The sequence below is a fragment of the Vicugna pacos genome, chromosome 8 (assembly GCF_048564905.1).
Source record: "Vicugna pacos chromosome 8, VicPac4, whole genome shotgun sequence".
Lineage (NCBI taxonomy): Eukaryota > Metazoa > Chordata > Mammalia > Artiodactyla > Camelidae > Vicugna > Vicugna pacos.
Genome location: NC_132994.1, coordinates 45,944,694 through 45,963,575, shown reverse-complemented (window position 1 = coordinate 45,963,575; position 18,882 = coordinate 45,944,694). Strand labels below are relative to the sequence as shown.

Here is an 18,882-nt window from a genome sequence, read left to right as displayed (position 1 = left end):
TCCAAGTACAGTGTCTGCCAGGGATGGTGCAGTGCCCAAGGGCAGCCGTCAAGGCCAGGAAGGTGAAAGACTAGACAGAGGGTCAGGGAAAACCAGGGTGAAGAAAAGGAAGAAAAGGAGGAGGAGGAAGAGGGGGAGGGGGAGGAGAGGGAGAGGGGGAGGAGGAGGGGGAGGGGGGAGGAGGGGAGGGGGAGGGGGAGGGGGAGGAGGAGATAGAAGGAGCCAGGGAAGAAGAGGAGAGGGAAGGCCGAGAGGGTGGGAGGAAGAAGAGGGAGACGCTTCGGGGGCGGGGCTTCGTGGGAGGAGCTTCGGGGCGGGGCTACGTGGGGAGGAGCTTCTGGCGGCGGGCGCGCGGCCGCTCCGGCCTGTAGGGATCGGTGGCTGCATGGCTTCTGTCTCCTCTGCTGCGGCCCTTTCGAGCCGCGGGGCCCGGAACCTGCTGCAGTTCCTGCGGCTGGTGGGGCAGCTCAAGGTGAGCGGGCGTCGGGCGGGCCTGTGGGGCCAGGGTGGCGGCCGCGCGAAGAGTGGCCGCGGCTGGCCACGGGGACACCGGGCTCCGGTCCCCGCCTGGCCCGGGGCGTGCCCGCTTCCTCCGTCCTCCCGCCTCGCGGGGTCGGGAGGGCAGCACCGCCGGATGGATGCGGTAGTGCGGCCGGACCCGGGGCGGAGGAAGCCAGTTGGCGGAGGCAGCGCAGCGCGGCCGGGATGCGAGGCGCACCCCAGGCCGGGTGGAGTCGGGACCCGTTGTGACTTGTGTCCCCCTGGTGCTCGGACTCGGCCCTCCCCGCGGGCGGCCCTTCGTTCCTGGAGGGTATGCGGCGCCGTGGTGTGCGGCTGTCCCGCCCTCGCCCGCGTCTGCTCCACGACCCCACAGGTGGACGGTAGGGGTGGACTTCTGGGCAGCAGGTGGGAAGAACAGAACCCATTGGTCCTGCAGGGTGTAAGTGAAGTGCTTGAAATCTGTCTCATCATTACTCACAGAAATAACAAGTGATTTTATTTTTAACAGAGGATTTTATAATGTACACACTGGCGTTACATCACGGGGGTCTTCTCCCCACCCTCGCCACACTCAGTTAGTGATTTTGCAAGAATTTCTCCAAGTACAAAACAGATGACCTACTTCATGCCACTGTTACTGCAGTTTATTACATTCTTTAGAGATGTAGACTTATGAGGAGGTAATACAGCTTCACGGGACCATAACCTGAGTGTAAAAGCAGGAGTCATGCCTGGTGGTGGCATGCATCCGGCAGCACTGCCTTATCCCTTCCACTTCGGAATTTGGAAGTCTGTCACTCATTCAGATTCAGAGCTTTCACCACAGTGTCTTATACTTGCGTCTAATGGGTTGTTTTAAGCAAAATTTACCAACTCGATACTTTGCAATTTTAGTTTTTTGTCTAAGGACCTGAATGTGTTCTGTGTACATCAGTACGTCAGTACCACAGAGTAACCTGACCTTTGGAGTTCGGTGTTGTATACCTGTGAATTATTCCTCCCCCACCTCTCTTTTTCATTCTCTGTCCTCACTGGTTTATTTGGTTCCACATATTGATCATCTAGGTTAGTTAAGCATTTTTTAATATGTACTGAAACCATGACCCTGCTTCTGTGCCCTATTCCCTGGACTTCTCATGAAAAGCCGAGTAGGTAGTTAAAATACTTACTTTTTATAACCTTCTTTCTCTTCATTTTTATCAGAGAGTCCCACGGACTGGCTGGGTGTACAGAAATGTCCAGAAGCCAGAGAGTGTATCAGATCACATGTACAGGATGGCAGTTATGGCCCTGGTGACCAAAGATGAACATCTTAACAAAGACCGGTAAGCTGTGGGCTTTGGTGCCAGTTAGGGTCTCTGGTCTATGGGTATGCATGCCTCTTCATGACTGAGGCCTATGTCAAACTCTTGTAGGTTAGTTTATACATGAAAAAAAGTTACTTGAGATAGACCATACAGATTCAGGATGTGGGAAGACGGACTGTGTACTGATTGCTTCAGTTGTTGTAAACTGCTCTCTGGGTTTTCTCTTGGCAAGTCAAAGAGCCTGCCTTGGCCTCCAGGAAACATTAAGTGTGATATAAGGGTTTCCAGGGCCTTGAAGGTAAGTGTTAATATCTAAGATTGTGTTTATATATATGTACTTTTATCTAGCCTCTTTTCTGAATAGTGTGGCACTCATTTGTAAAGTGGCTTTTTGGAGTGGTATGTGCAGGATGGAGCTGAGAAAAAAATTCTCTCTCCCTTCAGTCAGTCAACAAGTGTTTAAAATGCTTTTTGAGCACATGACAAAGTTTTCTACCAATACAGTACAAGATAGTAAATAAAACCCAGATGAATTACACAGGTCCAAAGTGGCTTCTATGCAAAGCATAAAATAAAATATGTTAGAAAATTATTCTAACAGGACAGATTACCCGTTCTTGGGTGATTTTAATGGAGGGGGCAGAATATGAGTTGACCTCTAAAGGGTTGATTAGGTAGAGAAGCAGAAGATGCAGCACACACAGAGGAGGACATAGAAGCCAAAGGTCTCGTGGGGGCCTGTAAAGGTGTGTTTTGGAAATGATAAGTAGATCAATTTGATTGCAGCAAAGGTTCATTGGGGAGTCTCATGAGCCCTGATACTCTGTAAATGCTGTAGAACTGAGGAGATTTTTGGCAAGTAGTACAAGATGAACATGGTGTTGAGTGGAGATTAATTTAAGAAGTTTGAGATTTGAGTTAGACAAGAGAGCAACTGTAGACAGGGACACCTATGAGGAGGCCCTTAGGCCTTGTTCTGCCATCGCAATAGTGGGAACATAAAACAGACTGGTCCTCTGGGGTGTTTATCTTGTGACCTGCCTTTGTTAGTTTGATGATGATTATCCTAATCATTAATCATTATCACTAATAATTATAGTCATTTGTTGAATAAGCAATGCATTCCAGGAATGTAATTTATCAAATTTAATTTTCATACCAAACTTATGAAGTATTATTATCCCCTTTTTACAGACAATCGAATGAAGGCTGCAAAACTTAGCATTTCAGGAAATTAAATACTTGGCAAAGATCTCACAGCTAACAGATGTTGATGCTGGATTCAAACTCAGATCTGCCCAGCTCTACCCATTTCTCTGTAAAGGGCCTCATTATGATATCTAACTAGTACATTGGGGAAATGATTGTTTCTGAATTTTGTATCAGTAAGTAAATGCTATACCCAGATCACCTTCTGGCTTTTTAATCTAAAGTTATCAGCCTTGTAAAGTGACATTTGAGTAAATAGCTATTAAAAAAAATTTTATGCTAACAATTCCCCTGCACTCTGTGTATTATGTTGAATATTAACTAGCAGTTTTGATTCAGAGTTGTTACAGGCTGGCAGAATATAATTACTTTGGAAAATACTGCGTTAAAACATTCTGTAAGGCTGGACAAAGAAAGCTATATTATATAACTTCATGATGGTATAGAGAAGGAACCTGTAGTGAATATAATTCTGTGTAATTATTCACCGTTTCTTGCCTGGTCAGATGTGTACGCCTAGCCCTGGTTCATGATATGGCAGAGTGCATCGTTGGGGACATAGCACCAGCAGATAACGTTCCCAAAGAAGAGAAACATAGGCGAGAAGAGGTCAGTGTTGACTGTTGACTCCACAAAAGACCACCAGAAAAACTCACTGCTGAAACAAAGCTAAGTTTATTAGACTCCTACTGCAGGAGAGTACCTTCTTAACAGAGTCTTAGTGGTGTCTCATGGAGGAAGGTCAGAGGAGAGTATTTATAGCGTATAGAATTTAAGCGCCTGGGCTGGAGGATGTTTGGATGGATCTCACAAGAGGGGCTGCTGTCTTACATATGGGATTGCACAGAGCTTAGGACGTAATAGCTTTGTATTGGTGGGGCTGGGGAGGCAAGGTCTTCACAAGGGTCTTGCCCTAACAGCTTACTCTATTTTGGGTGGTTTACAATCTTATCTTCCAGAAATAACGAATTTCCTGGACTAAGCAGTGAATCAGTTTTTACTTGCTCTCAGCCTTGTTTAACGCAGGGTCAAGACATTATATTGGTTTCAGTTCTCAAGGAGGGCACAGAGGGGACCTGAGCCCAGGACATAGACAGTGTGGCTTTCATTAGAACAATGAAAATAGCTGGAACTTGAAGGGATTCTCCAAGCCAGTTAAGCTCTTTGGACAGAAGTTCTATTAATTGCAAGAATAATCATTATTAAAATTATTATTTAGTAAATTTTAAGTTAGTCTTTTAATGATTAAAAGTAAAGGGGAAAAAACTGTATTAGTAAGAAGTGAATAACATCAGTAAAACATTAAGTCTGTTGATTTGGACTCTAAACCCAGAGCCCAGGGACAAAGACGAAGACGTTTTTGAAGCAGAGGCTGGAAAATCTAGGAAGGCTTTTTTTTAATGCTGGATGGCTGGTTCCCAATTCAGGGATCATTGAAAACTGCTTTTATTGTAGGCCAGAGAGGTTGGTCCTGAATGACTAAGTCAACAGATCCTGCATCAAGTTGGTTTAGCAGGGCCAGTGGGCTTAAATAGCTGTTCTCAGAGCTGGGGGGAGGCTAGAGCTCAGTAGCCAAAAGCATTTTTGCCCTTCTAGAGGCAAGAAGATCCACAAGGAATCCTGATTTAGGAGTTTCAGCACACCCTCAACCATGGGAAAAGGGTTGGGGGTGGAAGTGTGTCAGGAAAGTGTAAGGAATGTGTTCTTCCCATAAATACAGGTCCAGAGCATGTGAGCTTCCTGCCAGTGAAAACGGAGGAAGCTAAGGAAGTGTTTCTCTGTCGGAGTCTAGACTGTTGTGAATAAAGAATTCCTAGATTGATTGGCAGAATTAATACAAAATGAAACCAGTTAGCTCAAGATACGGAGCAGCAGAAAGGAACTAGCCCCAAACCAGAGGATGCTGGGTAATGACATGTGACATAGAGGAAAAGAAGGGGGAGAGTCCTCAGTTACACAGCACATTTCAGGATGTGTGATAGCTTCCCTCAGGGGGAAGTGTAGACATTGTGGAGGAGAAAAATCACATACTGAAGTACCAGAGGGTGATCAGAGACCTTAAAGTGACTGCAGAGAAAGAGACACGCTGTCCCCATGTGGGCACACAGGGACTGTGAGGTTTACTCCAAAGAGGAATGAGTCAGAACCTTCTGAAGAGAAAACTCACTGGGAAGGATCTCCCCCCACTGGAGACAGAAAACCTACCGCTGTCCTGACAGGAGTTGAGTCCTGACTGGTGACGCCCCCTCGAGGGGCACGGAGGCACCTGAAATCAGAGTGCTGGTGCTGCTGCTTCCTGGGCGCCGTGGCCTGGCAGTGGTGAAGCCCCTCCGGCCTCATTAAACCTCCTGCCGGCTGCTGCCCACTCCTCCTGATTCACAGAAGAAAGTGTATCATCAGAAGGGACAGGAAAAACATCTTAAAGAACCACAAGTTCTTGGGCAAGAAACCCAGGGCTTGGAGAGTGCTGATACTTCGTTGCCTCTTCCTGCTGCTGGATCCGTTTTGGGAACAGAGAGGAAGATGTGAGAGGTGAACAATTCTTCATGCAGATGGTGTTTATGAATAAGATCTGGATGTCTGAACCATGCCTGAAGGTAATTGAATGAGGGTTTCTTGGCTCCTTGGGGTGGAATGCAAATAATGAGAACCAGGAAGCATCATTTGCCCAGAGGCTGGCCGACGGCATCAGGAAGGCTTCGCACTGAAGTAGGGGGGTTGAACAAGACTGGATAAACCTGGCCGGCTGGTTGTCTTGGAGGAGAGCGGGTACTAAGATGAAAGGGAGAATGAGGGCACAGAAGACAAAATGTAGGGGTCCAAGAGTAATGCTTGTGTTGTGACCCCCACCCCAAACAAGATAAAATAAACTTTATATTAACCTGAATTGGTAAATGATGCCTGGTAGGGATCATCAAGAATAGTAGGGTGGAGCTTGAGGCTGGAACACAGCAATTGCAGGTTATATAACTTTGCAAAGGGAAGACTTACCAAGACAGAAGGCAGAGTCGTGGTATGTGTGTACCTGAGAGTAAAGTTGCGAAAGAACTAGAGGTTAAAAGGAGAAGAACGACACTTTATAATGGGAGTGAATATGGCGAGGTAGAGAAAATGAAAAATACAGTGGGCATTTTATGGAGTACTTACTCTGTGCCAGATAATTAATAAATATTTATATTATAATATATGTATAAATATAAACTGTTTAATCCTCACAGCAATCCTTTCAGGCAGGTACCACTGTTGACCTTATTTTACAGGCGAGAAAACTGAAGGACAAAGAAGTAACTTGTTCTGAGTTCCGTAGCTAGTCAGTGGCCAGCTAGGTTTCAAACCCCGTCTGCCTCACCATGATGTGTGAATGATGAGTTCTGCTTTCTGGGTGCTTCTCACAAAACTGACAGACGTTTGCTGAAAGCACATTCAGCTTAGAACTTTAGGCGAATTCTTGGCATGCTTTGCTGTCAGGAAGAAGCTAGGGAAATGATCGCTTTAAATCTGTGTGTGAAACAAGGCAGAACTCAGAAATGGGAGAGGCAGGGCTCAGTGTCAGGAAGGGAATCTGGCATCTTCAGCGTTCTATCCTGGGCATCAGCCAGGGCCATTTCAGAGGGTGCATTTAAAAAGGTAGGAATGTTTCATGAGGTCTCAAAATGCAATTCTGATTGTATAATAACAAGTGATATGAATGAGTTTCGATCCAGAAAATCATTGCTCAGTTTCAAGAAGAGAGCAACAACATGTTTGTTTATGTTTCGTTTTTTAAAGGATATGGTGATTTTAGTCAACAGGAAGCGTATTAATAAGTCAGTAACTGGACATAATTTCCAAAAGGCCAGTTCAGTCTTAGTCTGCATTTACAGAAATAGAGCATTTAGAGTGATGGAAGCTTTGGTTCTGTTGTGTTCACCTGGGTCAGACCACACGTCAATCACTATATTCAGTGCTGGTTGCCTCACCTTAAAGGGAGTAAAATTATCCCTTGTCAAAGCAGGACTTTTATGTTTGTATTCTAGAAGTTTGAATTTTGATATATCTGTACAGATTTGTTATTCAGTTTATTCTTTTCAAACAAAAGCAGTGGGCAAACTTGTGTTTCTAGAATAGTGTAGAGAAAAATGATTTGTTAGATGCTTTTAATATTTGAACATGCAGATTATTTTCTCAAGTATTTTGCTGAGATTTATGAAAAAGTAACAAGGGAGAACGCAGGCACAAAGTGCCTTAAATCTCATACGTGGTATGAATGCTATAAGCCACTCGAGATAGTGACGTTACTTAGAAGAGCAGGTCGTAGACACTGGCCAGTATTGCCTCGCTCTGAGTGTGGTTGTGTTGTAGAACATTTTTTTTTCTCCCAGTAATGAATACTTGTATACACAAATATTCATTTTTATTTTCGTTGCTTTTCCCCCAACTCACCATTTGATTTTATGTAAGACCTTTTATATAACCACTTTGCCAGAAGTGGTTCTTACAACTTAAAAAGTGTTCTTTTCAAGGAACGTAAGCTCTGGTTAGAAGAACTGGAGCAGATTAAGAGGTGTAGGGTGAGGGTGCTAAAGGAATTTGAAGACATTCGAGAGTCGGTTGCAGACCTCATGCCCCCAAAATGGTACTTTAGGATGTTGGAACAACATGGAAATGAAGGAACGAGAGTGGCTCCTGGGACTTTGGAGACTAGAAATGTGTACCAGACACCCTCCACACTCATTCTCTCAGCTCTGTTTTTCTTTGGGGTTTGGCTCTCTCGGACTCTACTCATGTCTAGCCTCTGCTGGACAAATCGTGCAGATGGTCCCTAGGTGGCTGGTTTGAGTTACAGGGCCATCCTTTGGACCAGTTACTGTGGCCGCAGAGATCCTGGCCCAGCTGGGTCACTGCCCACCTGTTTGATGTACTGTTTATGTGAGGGAGGAAGGCAGGAGGCGGGTCAGGCATGGTGCGAGACCTACAGAGCCGATTTTCAGCTTGCTGTAAGAAGTGCTTCTGTCAGTGCTGCCTGAAGCCCATCTGGGCAGCCTCTTGAGGTGCTGGGTTCCCTCTACTGGACATGCTTGTGGAGAGGGTTCAAGAAGTACCCAGTGATGCTGCTGAAGGGTTCAGATACCACATGGATGGTTTGGCTCATCACCCTTTAATATCTCTTTTCAGCCTGTGAGTCTGCGAGCCTACAAAATGCTGTCTAGTGATTTCCTTTGTGTTAAGGACAATAACTGCCCATTTGTGTAGTGCTTTACATATTGCAATAGAAACATTAATAATAGAAAATGAATATTATAGTATACAAAAAATTTCTTTGAGCTTTGTAATACAGAGTTAGTTTCCTTTTCTGCCCACCTTCAGGTTTCGTTTGAACTCAAGTATGCTGATGATTGAAATTCCCCAGGGCATCCCACAAGCTGTAAATCTTTGGCCTTACTTCTGATATTTCTATAATCGTCTCACACCCTCCTCATTGTCCTTTTTCTGTGTCTGGTATGCTACAGGTCACAAAATAAGTGCTCGTGAATAAAAACATATGAATAAATACACTTACTTAATGTACACAACTGCCCTCCTATTTATGTAAGGCCTTTAGGGAGTTATTTGTGAGAGTTTGAGCTTTTGTAGAATAGTTCACTTAGATAAATGTAACCATGATTATAATAATGATTTGATGTTTCAGGAAGCTATGAAGCAGCTAACCCAGCTCCTCCCAGAGGATCTCAGAAAGGAGCTCTATGAACTTTGGGAAGTAAGTGTATTTGATGAGTTGCTTTTTATTTGTATGGCTCATCTATGTTTTAGTTGACCTAGACTATCTTAACCGACTGTCTCTAACTCATTGCTTTCTGGGTTATATCTGTTTCTCACCTCCCAGCTGCTGCAGAAATTTCTCAGGTCTGATAGAAAATTTTCTTCCTTCCAATTTCCCCATGTCCTTTGTCAGCAAGATGCCTGTTATGGATGCTGACTCACAGCCCCTGGATTTCTTGATGCATTGTTCCCAGCCCGCACCATTCCGGCCTCGTACCCACCTGCCCATTTCTGGTCCTTGAAAAGAGCATGGGCTTTGGGCAGTTCAGAACTGGGTTTAACTCCCACCTCACTACTTTCTGGCTCCGTGACCTTGGGCTCTTTCCCCTTCCTGAGTCTGTTGCCCATCTGTGCCTCTGTTAAGTGTTAGGGCTGAGTGAGGTCACGGTGAAGTGCTGCCACGAAGCGCAGCACAGAGCAGGGGCTCTGTCGTGCTCAGGCCCTCCCCAGTGCTGCTGCTGGTAGCAAGGATGCGAGGCAGGTTGGCTGGAGGGAAGGGGCGGAAAGAGCTCGGAAAGCCCTGGTGCTTCATTGCTCCCCTTCCTAGTTCTGTGTTTCAGTTGTGATGAGAAAAGAACGACAAACCGACCCCTGCCTGTGGCGGTTTCTCACTTCCCTCCAGGCCCCCCCTTCCTTGTCTGAACCTTTAGCCCCACTCCTTGCTCTCAGATAGTCCTGCCTCCGGCCCCCCACTCCCACTTCTCACGATTCCTTCAAAGCCCTGCTCCCCCCTCCTGGCTTCAGAGCCTGACCTTCCACCTGTCCTTTCATGTCCTCAGGCACCCACCCTGTCTTGCTCTTCTCTGAGCCTCAGAGCTGGTGGAGTTCTCTTCCCGTTGATTCGAGGGCTGGGCCAGGTCTTTCCTGGATGTGGGAAGACGGGAACAAGATGGGAAGTAGCCGGGGTCGAAACCATGAGCAGATGTTTCTCCTAGAAATGCCATTTCCTCAGGGGTCACGTGCATGCTGTGCTGTCGTTTCTGTGGGGTAGCTGCATTATGGGATGAAATAACCCTTGTGAGGCAGAAGGGTGTGGCACAGAGGAGGGGCTTACAGCCAGGGGGACCTGGATTTAATCCCACCTTCTGGCTGCATGTCCTTGGGTGAGTTACTTGACTCTAGTCAACCTGTTTCTCCTCTAGAACATGAGAATAATACAGCTCCACATACCCTCAGCCACAATTAGAAAATTTTCAAAGTTCAGAGAGCCGTTTTTTTTTTTTGGTAAAAACTAGTCTAACCTGAACTCATTCAGCAGCAGAATCTTGCCTGAATCAACATGAGTCCTTGTTCATCTGCCTTGATGGGAAAGTTAATATGCTTAGGTGTAGAAATATTCATCTGTTTGGTAACCGAGTCTGCCTCACACCCCACTGGAGGTTTTCCATAATATATGCTGTATGTACTGTATTGTTTTCTAAAGTTAAAAAGTGCTGAAAACGGAAACAGTTCTGGCCTCGGAGTTTGGGGTAAAAGATTGTGGGCCTTTAATACTTAGCTTGTCAAATAATTGTGAGAATTAAATCTGGCAGAGTATGTGCGGGACCTAGCCGGAGCCTAGCTCAGATAGTGTCTGTTACTAGGTATAACTGGGTTTCTTCAGGGAAGAGTCCCTTGTCCCAAAGGTACGTACTTCCCAGTGAACTTTTTGAGTACTGTGAATTGAGTAATAATGGAGTGGAGCTGGTTGCATTTCATACATAAAAAGAAAAAAAAAACTGCTCCTGAGCTTATGAAACTGATTTTGCATATATCGTCTCTTGAGGAGAGCCCCTCATAATTTGAAAACCTCTTACAAGAATTTGTAGCTTTGTGCCTCTTAATTCTTGAAAACATGGGGGCAGTTCATCTGCTATATTATTTTCTTGTCCATCAACAACTGGCTAAATAAAGCTTACTGCAAATTTTACTTTAATTGCAACAGTATCTTCTAAATGAAAACACTACAGTAGTCACTTGGAAAGACTTTGGTTTGGAAAAATGTAAAGCACAGAGCATTAATGATTTGATAACCCCCAAGCAGGTAAAAGTCACTGGTTGAATTAATTAAGCTTTTTAAAGAGGATCTCAGGACAGGTGCACAGTGGCCGCCCTCAAGTGTGACAGTGCTTCTTTAGAATTGTTCCTGCCAGGCCACCCAACAGCTTAAAAGCAGATGGCAGTGGGCCAAGTGTCTCGGTTGGTAATTCTGTGGGATGTTGTTGACTGATGTAGAGCAGGAAAACTGAACTTTTTTTCCTTCTGACATGAACCTCATCTTTGCATCTTTATAGAGATGATCAAGTTAAAATGAGGTCATTGGGGTGGGCCCTGTTCCAGTGTGACTGGTGTCCTTATAAAAAGGAGAATTCGGACGTAGAAACACACACTGGAAGAATGTCACGTGAACATGAAAAAGGCCATCTGTAAGCCACGGACAGAGGCCTGGGGCAGCTGCTCCCCTCACAGCCCCCGGAAGGAAGCACCCTTGCCAGTGCCTTGATTTCCCACTGCTAGCCTCCAGAGCTGGGCTACAATACATTTCTCTCGCTTAAGACACGTAGTTTGTGATGCTTTTAACAGCAGCCCCAGCAAACTAATTCTGTGTCTGTGTGTGTATTTCTCTCTTTCTTCCTCTCGCTCTGATGCAGTAGCTACTATGCAGTGGTTACTTCTTTAATTCTTACTTATTTATCTCTATATTCTGTCTCTTTGGCTCTTTACTGTGTCTGTTAAAATTTTGTACAGTTAAAACTGAAAGAAAACCTATTTGCAACTCTCTTATTTTATGGGTAAGAAGACTGAGGGCTAAGGAGCTTGGCCTTGCCCAGGGCTTCTGAGCTGGCGGGTGGCAGAGCCAGGCCACGACCTGCCGTCTGGGTCAGCATTTCCTTTACGTCATCATGCTGGATGTTAGCTAAGCAAGCGTTTATAGTTCTGCTGTATCATGGTACCGTGTCAGTTATTTATTATTAGTAAGAGTTTTCAAAGGCTGCTATAACAAACTACCATGAACTTGAATGGCTTAAAGCGGCAGAAATTTATTGTCACAGTTCTGGAGGCTAGACGTCCAAATCATGGTGTTGGCAGGGCCGTGCTGTCTGAAGGCTCGGGGGGAGGATACTTCCTTGCCCCTCCCTCACCTCCGGAGCGCCTCTGCTGGCTCTGGCCTTCCTTGCCCTGGAGATGCACCCTTCCAGTCTCCGCCTCCATAGTCAGATGTCTATCTGTGCCAGCTTCCCCTCTTCTTCTGAGGACACCAGTCATTGGATTAGGGTCCATTCTAATCCAGCATGGCTTTATCTTAATTTGATTACATCTGCAAAGCCCCTATTTCCAACTAAGGTCACATTCGTAGGTCACAGGCAGACATGAATTTTGTGGGGACGCTGTTTAGTGGAGGACACAGACTCTCATATTAAATTAATCATTTTGAAAATTCATGTTCAGCATTAGTACATTGGCTTTTTTTTTTATTGAGTTATAGTCATTTTACAATGTTGTGTCAAATTCCAGTGTAGAGCACAATTTTTCAGTTATACGTAAACATACGTATATTCACTGTCACATTTTTTTCGCTGTGAGCTACCACAAGATCTTGTATATATTTCCCTGTGCTACACAGTACAATCTTGTTTATCTTTTCTACATTTTGAAATCCCAGTCTGGCCCTTCCCACCCCCCCGCCTCCTTGGCAACCACAAGTTTGTATTCGATGTCTGTTCTGTCTATGAGTCTGTTTCTGTTTTGTATTTATGTTCTTTTTTTTTTAGATTCCACATGTAAGTGATGTCATATGGTATTTTTCTTTCTCTTTCTGGTTACTTCACTTAGAATGACATTCACTTTTTCTCCTCAAAGTATCATAGAAAGATGTCTCCTCTGTCACCTATATTTTGCCTTAATGAAATACCCCTTTGAATCCCAAGGCATAGCAGGGGCAGCTCCCAGCCACATGGCAGATGCCTGGCACACCCGTCTCGCCTGCCCTGGGTGGTTTCTCATCCTGCAATTGAAGATACAGTTGGGTTAACAAGTACCCCTTAAAAAGTGTCTCCCTTTTCTCTCCTTTGAAGCACAGTGCAGTATTTTGGTGGGGAAGTTGTGTATGGCAGCATGAGGGTCCTGGGTCCCAGAGGGAGATCACCAGGAAGTGGGAGAGTGAAAGATGCAAGAGATAAACTTCATGTATATCAACACTACAATCAGGGCCAGCCTTTCCCCTAGGGTCAGGGAGGGAACTTTTGATCTTCCTCTCCTTTCCTCTCTTTCTCTTCCCTCTGTCCTCCATTTTCAGGACCTAGAACTTGTATCTCTATCCTGCTTGAATCCTCATCCTTCTGTTGCTCTGCAAAACCCCAACCCGAGCTGCATCTCATAAAAACCAAGAAACCTTCACATCACTCTCTGCCAAGGAAGAATGACAGATTCATTATCTGAACACGTCTGGGGTGGAATTATAAATGAGAACTTTGCAGGGAAATTGGTTGGGAACACTTTGGTCTTAATAGAAGAATGGTTCCATGTAGTGTTAATTGGGACTTGTGGTTGTGTGACACGTGTCACTCCCCAAGAAGCAGTTTGTCTGTAGCTTCTAGTTTCAGGTCTGCACTGAGGAGGGAGGGGCCACTGGGAAGAGGAGAGGGAGAAAAGCTGCTCCCTGTTCACTGCCTCCACCCGCTCCCTGCCACCAGCACGTGCACGTGTACACTGTGTGAAGAATTCTCCGATGGTGGCTGTATCCTCAAGAGTCATAACCCAGAGGGGCTAGATTAACTTCTCCCTATTTGGGGAGCAAGGACAAGAGATTCCCAGTGTAAAGTGGTAACCAAAATTAAATGAGAAAGCTAGAAATTCACTTAAAAAGGAAAAGGAAATCTGACATAAAATGGAGAGGGAAATAATTTGAGAAGCCTAAGATGAAGTATTAGCTTGAAGTTTAAAAAGACCCTCGCCCCTCAGGTAGATTAAAGAATGATGATCTTGAAATGAAGACAAGTTACTAAACAGGAAGAAGAATTCTTGGAAGTGTCTCTATGAACAAATGAGACTTCCCACAGGCGTGGGATGCGAGCCCAGCCTTACGCGGAGCGCTGCTGTTACACTGTGGAAATGCGGGTGGGGCGTCTCTGTGACGGCTATGTGTGCGGTGGAGAAGTGTGGCCAGTACTGAACGTGCTTGTAGCTGTGACTCTGATTTCAGGTACCAGAATCAGAATTTTCCTGGCATAACCTATCATGCGGCCCTAATCATGCTGCTTTCATTGTCCCTTGACTTAGGAATATGAGACCCAATCTAGTGCAGAGGCCAAATTTGTGAAGCAGCTGGACCAGTGTGAGATGATTCTTCAGGCATCTGAGTATGAAGACCTTGAGAATAAACCTGGGAGGCTGCAGGACTTCTATGATTCCACGGCAGGTACTCAGTGCTGTTTTCAATAAGCATCATTCCGGTGTGGCTTAGTTACTCCTCGTGTAATGACTAATATTACGTTAGTGAAATCCACGGTCGTTAACCTCTTCTGACCCTTTCATATGGAGCATCTAAAAAGAAAAATGGGGTTGTGGGGAAAGGTATAGCTCAGTGGTAGAAATGCATGCCTAGCAAACACAAGGTCCTGGGTTCAATTCCCAGTATCTCCATTAAGTAAATTAACAAACAAACAAACAAACCTAATTCCCCTATCCCCAATTAAAAAAAAAAAGGACTACAATTTAAAAAAAAAGAAAGAAAATGGTGGAATTCATGGTTTGAGGCAACCTGGGGCTTCAGAGCATTGTGGCCCAGGAGTCTGAGCACCAGGTTCACATCATACATACCAGCTGTTGCTGTGTGCCCCCGGGCAATCTCCTGACCTCTCTGGGTCCTCTCTGAAAAACGGAAGTTATAATACTTAAGTCCTAGGTTGGTTTTTAGATTCAAAAGAGCTAATGTATGTGAAAGTGCATTTTAATCTGTAAGTGCTTTTTAAATATGTAAGTTCATGTAAGTTAGAAGTAGAAATAGAGATTTAAAAATAGAAAACCCCAAACAGCTGAAGTCACCGTTGTCATTATAGCCCTTCATAGCACAGACCTGAAGTCAAACTGCTTAGACTTGAAACCTAGTTGTGGCACGTATAATTTAAGTAACCTCCAGTAAATTAATTACTTAACTAGGCCTTTGTTTCCTTATTTTTATTTTTAAAATGAGCATAATTACAGAATCTACTTTATAGGGTTATTTGAGGTTATATGCGCAGTGCTTAGAATAATACTTGGCAGCAAGCCTTGGCTGCCTTTATTTTGGTGCCGTTTCGAGAGTGAGGAGCCAGGTGTACACCGCACTGGTGACGGCCGTGCCCACGTTGCTCCCTGGAGTAAAACTCCGTCTCTCTGCCCTGGGAGTTCTTCAGGCCCAGTGCAGCTTCCATCTCCCCTGAAAGTCCTCTTAGAGATGGGCTTTCTGGGGCCTCTCAGGACCAAGTAGAGGAGAGTCTCAGCTCCAGAAAGTGCTCCAGGATATGACCTGCGTTGTGATGAAGTTGATTCAGTTTTCCTTCTCCTTTCCAGCCCCTCTACCTCTGCCCCAGACAAGGCCCTCACTGTTTCTGTGCTGGACTGCTGTTATAACCACCTCCTGTAATCTGCCGGGCTCTCTCTCTCTAGTTCGTCCTGTATGTCTCAGTGTTTTCCTCCTTTGTAGATATTCATGTCATCACATCTTTGTTTTTAAAGCATTTGTGGCTTTCCTCTTCCTTAAAATAAAATCTTGACACTTTTTAAGTGGCGTAAAAAGCTCTGCAGTCAGGCTACTCAGCTTTCTGGCTTCCTCTCCTGATCCTCCCTGCTAGGTTAAAAGTCACCGCACTTTCCACCCTGGTGCACTTCTTCTGGTAAAAAAATCAATGTAGACAGTGTAACTGTACTATTTCTTATCCTGATTTGGACCAGGGTGGTCATGGTAGAAAAAGTAAGAAGTGGTCAGATCCTGGGTTTGTTCTGAGGATAGTGTCAACAGGACTCGTGTGCGGGGTGTTCACAAGAGGAGTCTGAGGATTTTGGACTTTCCACTGGACGGGAAAGATGGGGGAAGAACAGGTTTGGGGGAAGAAAATCAGGGGTCCCAGAAGCCAAGGGAAGAAAGTATTTCAAGAGGGCAGGAGTAGCCATCAGACTTAGCAACGTGGAGCACTTTGGTGGAAGCATGACCTTTACAGAGCACAGCCTGGAAGCAACAAAGACCGTGGAGGGCAGGCCCAGCCCGGTGGTAAGAGCCATGTGAGAGAGAAGGCAGCCGGTATGTGAGGGGCTGTGGGGAACGCTGTGTCCTCAGGACTAGCCAGGTGTCAGTTAGGGCAAGAAGATAAAGGGAACTTCTGAGAAGAGATTGAGGATAGGGAATAAATGGAGTAGAGTTAAATGTGGGATGAACAGTAAGCAGCAAAAGGCACTGGCAAGAAAAGACAGTCAGGGAAGAGATGGTAGGTTTAGCAGTCCCCCGTGCTACCCACCATCGACCTAGGGTAGCTTGGAGCTTGGATGCTGCCCAGGGAGGGCTGAGGAGCAGGAAGACGGTGCAGATCAGCTGGCTTCAGTGTAGACATTCTTGTTTGCATCCTGGGAGAACCTAGACCCCCTGGTCTTCATACTGATCTTTTTATTAGTAGGTGCTTTGTTTCCTGAAATTAATTGCAGATTCAGAGTGGACAGAGGTTTTTCTCAGTTCTCTGAGCTCTGTCCTCCCTGAGTTTCCCTGTAGTTACTGGTAGAAGAATTCAGAGGCTGCCTGGTGAGGATTCCCCAGCTTTGCGTGATTCTCATCATTCTGCTCGGTAGCATCTTAGGTGATGAAGAATAAGCTCCAAGTGTTCCCCTGTGGCTCCTCTCCAGGACCTGGAATAGTATTCTTCTGTGTTGGAGTGAAGTATGGGTCAGACCACAGAGTGGAGGCCCTGGAAAGCCCTAGGACCAACCTGGAGAAACTGGTGTATTCTCTTATTATTTTGTCCCCCGTCTTCTCGCCTTGCAGGAAAATTCAGTCACCCGGAAATAGTCCAGCTCGTTTCTGAACTTGAGGGGGAAAGAAATGCTAACATAGCTGCTGCTGCCAGCGAGCCACGCTCCTGAGATGTCCTCTTGGGTCCTGCATTCCTGTAACAATCTGTTTCATGGTGGTGTGTTTTGCCGCTGTTGGTCTATTGATTTCCCCAGATGTGAGTCTGCTTATTTTCAGTTGCCTGGACTCTGGCAAGAAACATGATACAATTTGGGCAATAAAGGAAGCTACAGAACAGGATGTGGTCATAAAAATGCCATAGATGAAGACCAGGGTGGAGGGTGGGGGGTGGCTTTCATTAACTAACTAAATAAATTATAAAAACCTTAAACTTTGGAATTCTTATTGGAGATTTTATATCATCTCATTCTGAGTTAATAACCTACATCCCTGAAGGCCATATTCATTGAACAATAGGAAATTAAACTATGATTGCTTTTAAGAAGATTCTTCAGCTGGTTTAGTGATAAGGATCCAGGAAAAACAAAGTATTATAATGCATTCTCCCTTCAGATGAAATGCTGCTTTATTCAAATTCTGCAGCCAGATTTTTAATTTCACTGTGACCTGCTTCATGCGCCCAATTGTAGACTTGTAAACCAGTTAACTGATTCTGCCTCTCTCTGCCCTTTCCTCAACCCTTTTTGTCATATGAGGATATAAATTAGGGCATGCAGTTTCAAAAGGCACTTATCTTCCTCTGCTCAATCTTCAGACCTTGATTATAAGATTATTTATCATCACGTGAGAAATATATAATAAGTTATTGCTGGGATCACCGGACCTTATGCAGCGAACACATCAGACCCAGTTTCTTCCCCTCATTTCCCTTTCACAGGATGAGTAATCTGCCTGCTTGTCTTTAAATGATGCACAGCCATTGAAAGGTGAGGAAAGGAAGGCTGTCCATGCAAACCTGCTCAGTAGTTTGGTGGGAGCATGATGCCTGTCCCTTTAATTCAAATGTCGGTTTCCATTTGAAGAAGGCCTTTTAGGCTGGCTTGGTGAGAATTCTAGGCAGCGTTTCTTTGGAAACTCTATGCGGTATCCATGGATACTCAATCTGCCGGAAGCAAGGTGCATGATCTCTTCAGAAGCAGCACACATAGAGCTGATCTGCATTGAGGAGAGCTACGCTGCTCTGCTCTGAAATGCTGCTGCATCATAGCAACAGTGTGTGAAAAGCAGTAAATGGTTGAAAATCAGCAAAGTTGGGTTATTGTTGGAGATGTGGTTTGTAGGAAACAGAACTCCGTCTATCAGTGTTTTGGGAGTTTTTTCCTCCTGACATGAACACCTGTGCACAAAACAACCCCAAATAAAGTTCAGATATTTATAACTAGAAGGTTTTCTGTGGCCCTGGAGTTTTATTTGGGATGTCTGTCTGCTGTAATCTTCAGAAATCCACACACAGACTTTGGACATCTTTATTGGGTCAAACTTAATACTGGTCACAATTATCTCAGTTTCCCACTTACCTGCCAAGTGAGGGTTCACACTTGGTCCTACCCCTTCCTTACTGAGGTAATACATTAAAAAACAAAGAAAATGTAATGGTTCTATAAATAAAATACCCTTAAATAAGGGTAATGATGAAGATCAATAAAAGAAGATGGCGACTGAAATCACCAGCCAGTGTCTACAAATATTTAAGCACTACCACTTTAAAGAAATGGGTTTCCTTGTCGCAGGCCTGTGCTACTTGTCTGGAATTGGTCTTCTGAGTAACAAACCCTAGAGCTATGTTGCAGAGTAAATAATTGTTCTTAGCTTGAACTATTGGTTCGAAAACTGGCTCCTTCCATGGAAGGCAAGGAGAGACTGAAAAGGCAGGCCACTCCTGATTGGTAGGTGGCAGGTTTAATAAACAAAGCAACTTATATACGGGGCTTGTCTGGGGCGGCCTCAGGACAAGATCTGTGCACCTGCCTGCTGGAATCTTTATGCAGAAGCCTCCACTGGTTTCAGTCACGTACCGTCGAGATGTTCTCAACAACACGTGACTCTTCGATGCTGTGTCCTTGAAACAGCTCCTAGTGCAGGAATGGT

At 45.0% G+C, this 18,882-nt stretch overlaps 1 protein-coding gene across 1 annotated transcript; it reads left to right on the top strand.

Annotated features, from left to right (window-relative positions):
* Window positions 1-318: 318 nt before the first annotated feature.
* Window positions 319-17,164, top strand: HDDC2 (HD domain containing 2). The gene is made up of 6 exons (XM_072965831.1): window positions 319-472; window positions 1,705-1,826; window positions 3,524-3,626; window positions 8,686-8,754; window positions 14,076-14,214; window positions 16,807-17,164. Exons 1-6 carry the CDS (start codon window positions 386-388, stop codon window positions 16,902-16,904), a joined length of 618 nt encoding a protein of 205 aa, XP_072821932.1. The 5' UTR covers window positions 319-385; the 3' UTR covers window positions 16,905-17,164.
* Window positions 17,165-18,882: the final 1,718 nt, after the last annotated feature.

Bases quoted from the DNA above. Each gene is read 5' to 3' on its own strand.
- HDDC2 (XM_072965831.1), top strand. From the start codon at position 386: ATGGCTTCTGTCTCCTCTGCTGCGGCCCTTTCGAGCCGCGGGGCCCGG. The intron at 473-1,704 runs GTGAGCGGGCGT...CATTTTTATCAG, and splicing joins GGCTGGTGGGGCAGCTCAAG to AGAGTCCCACGGACTGGCTG. The intron at 3,627-8,685 runs GTCAGTGTTGAC...TTGATGTTTCAG, and splicing joins AGAAACATAGGCGAGAAGAG to GAAGCTATGAAGCAGCTAAC.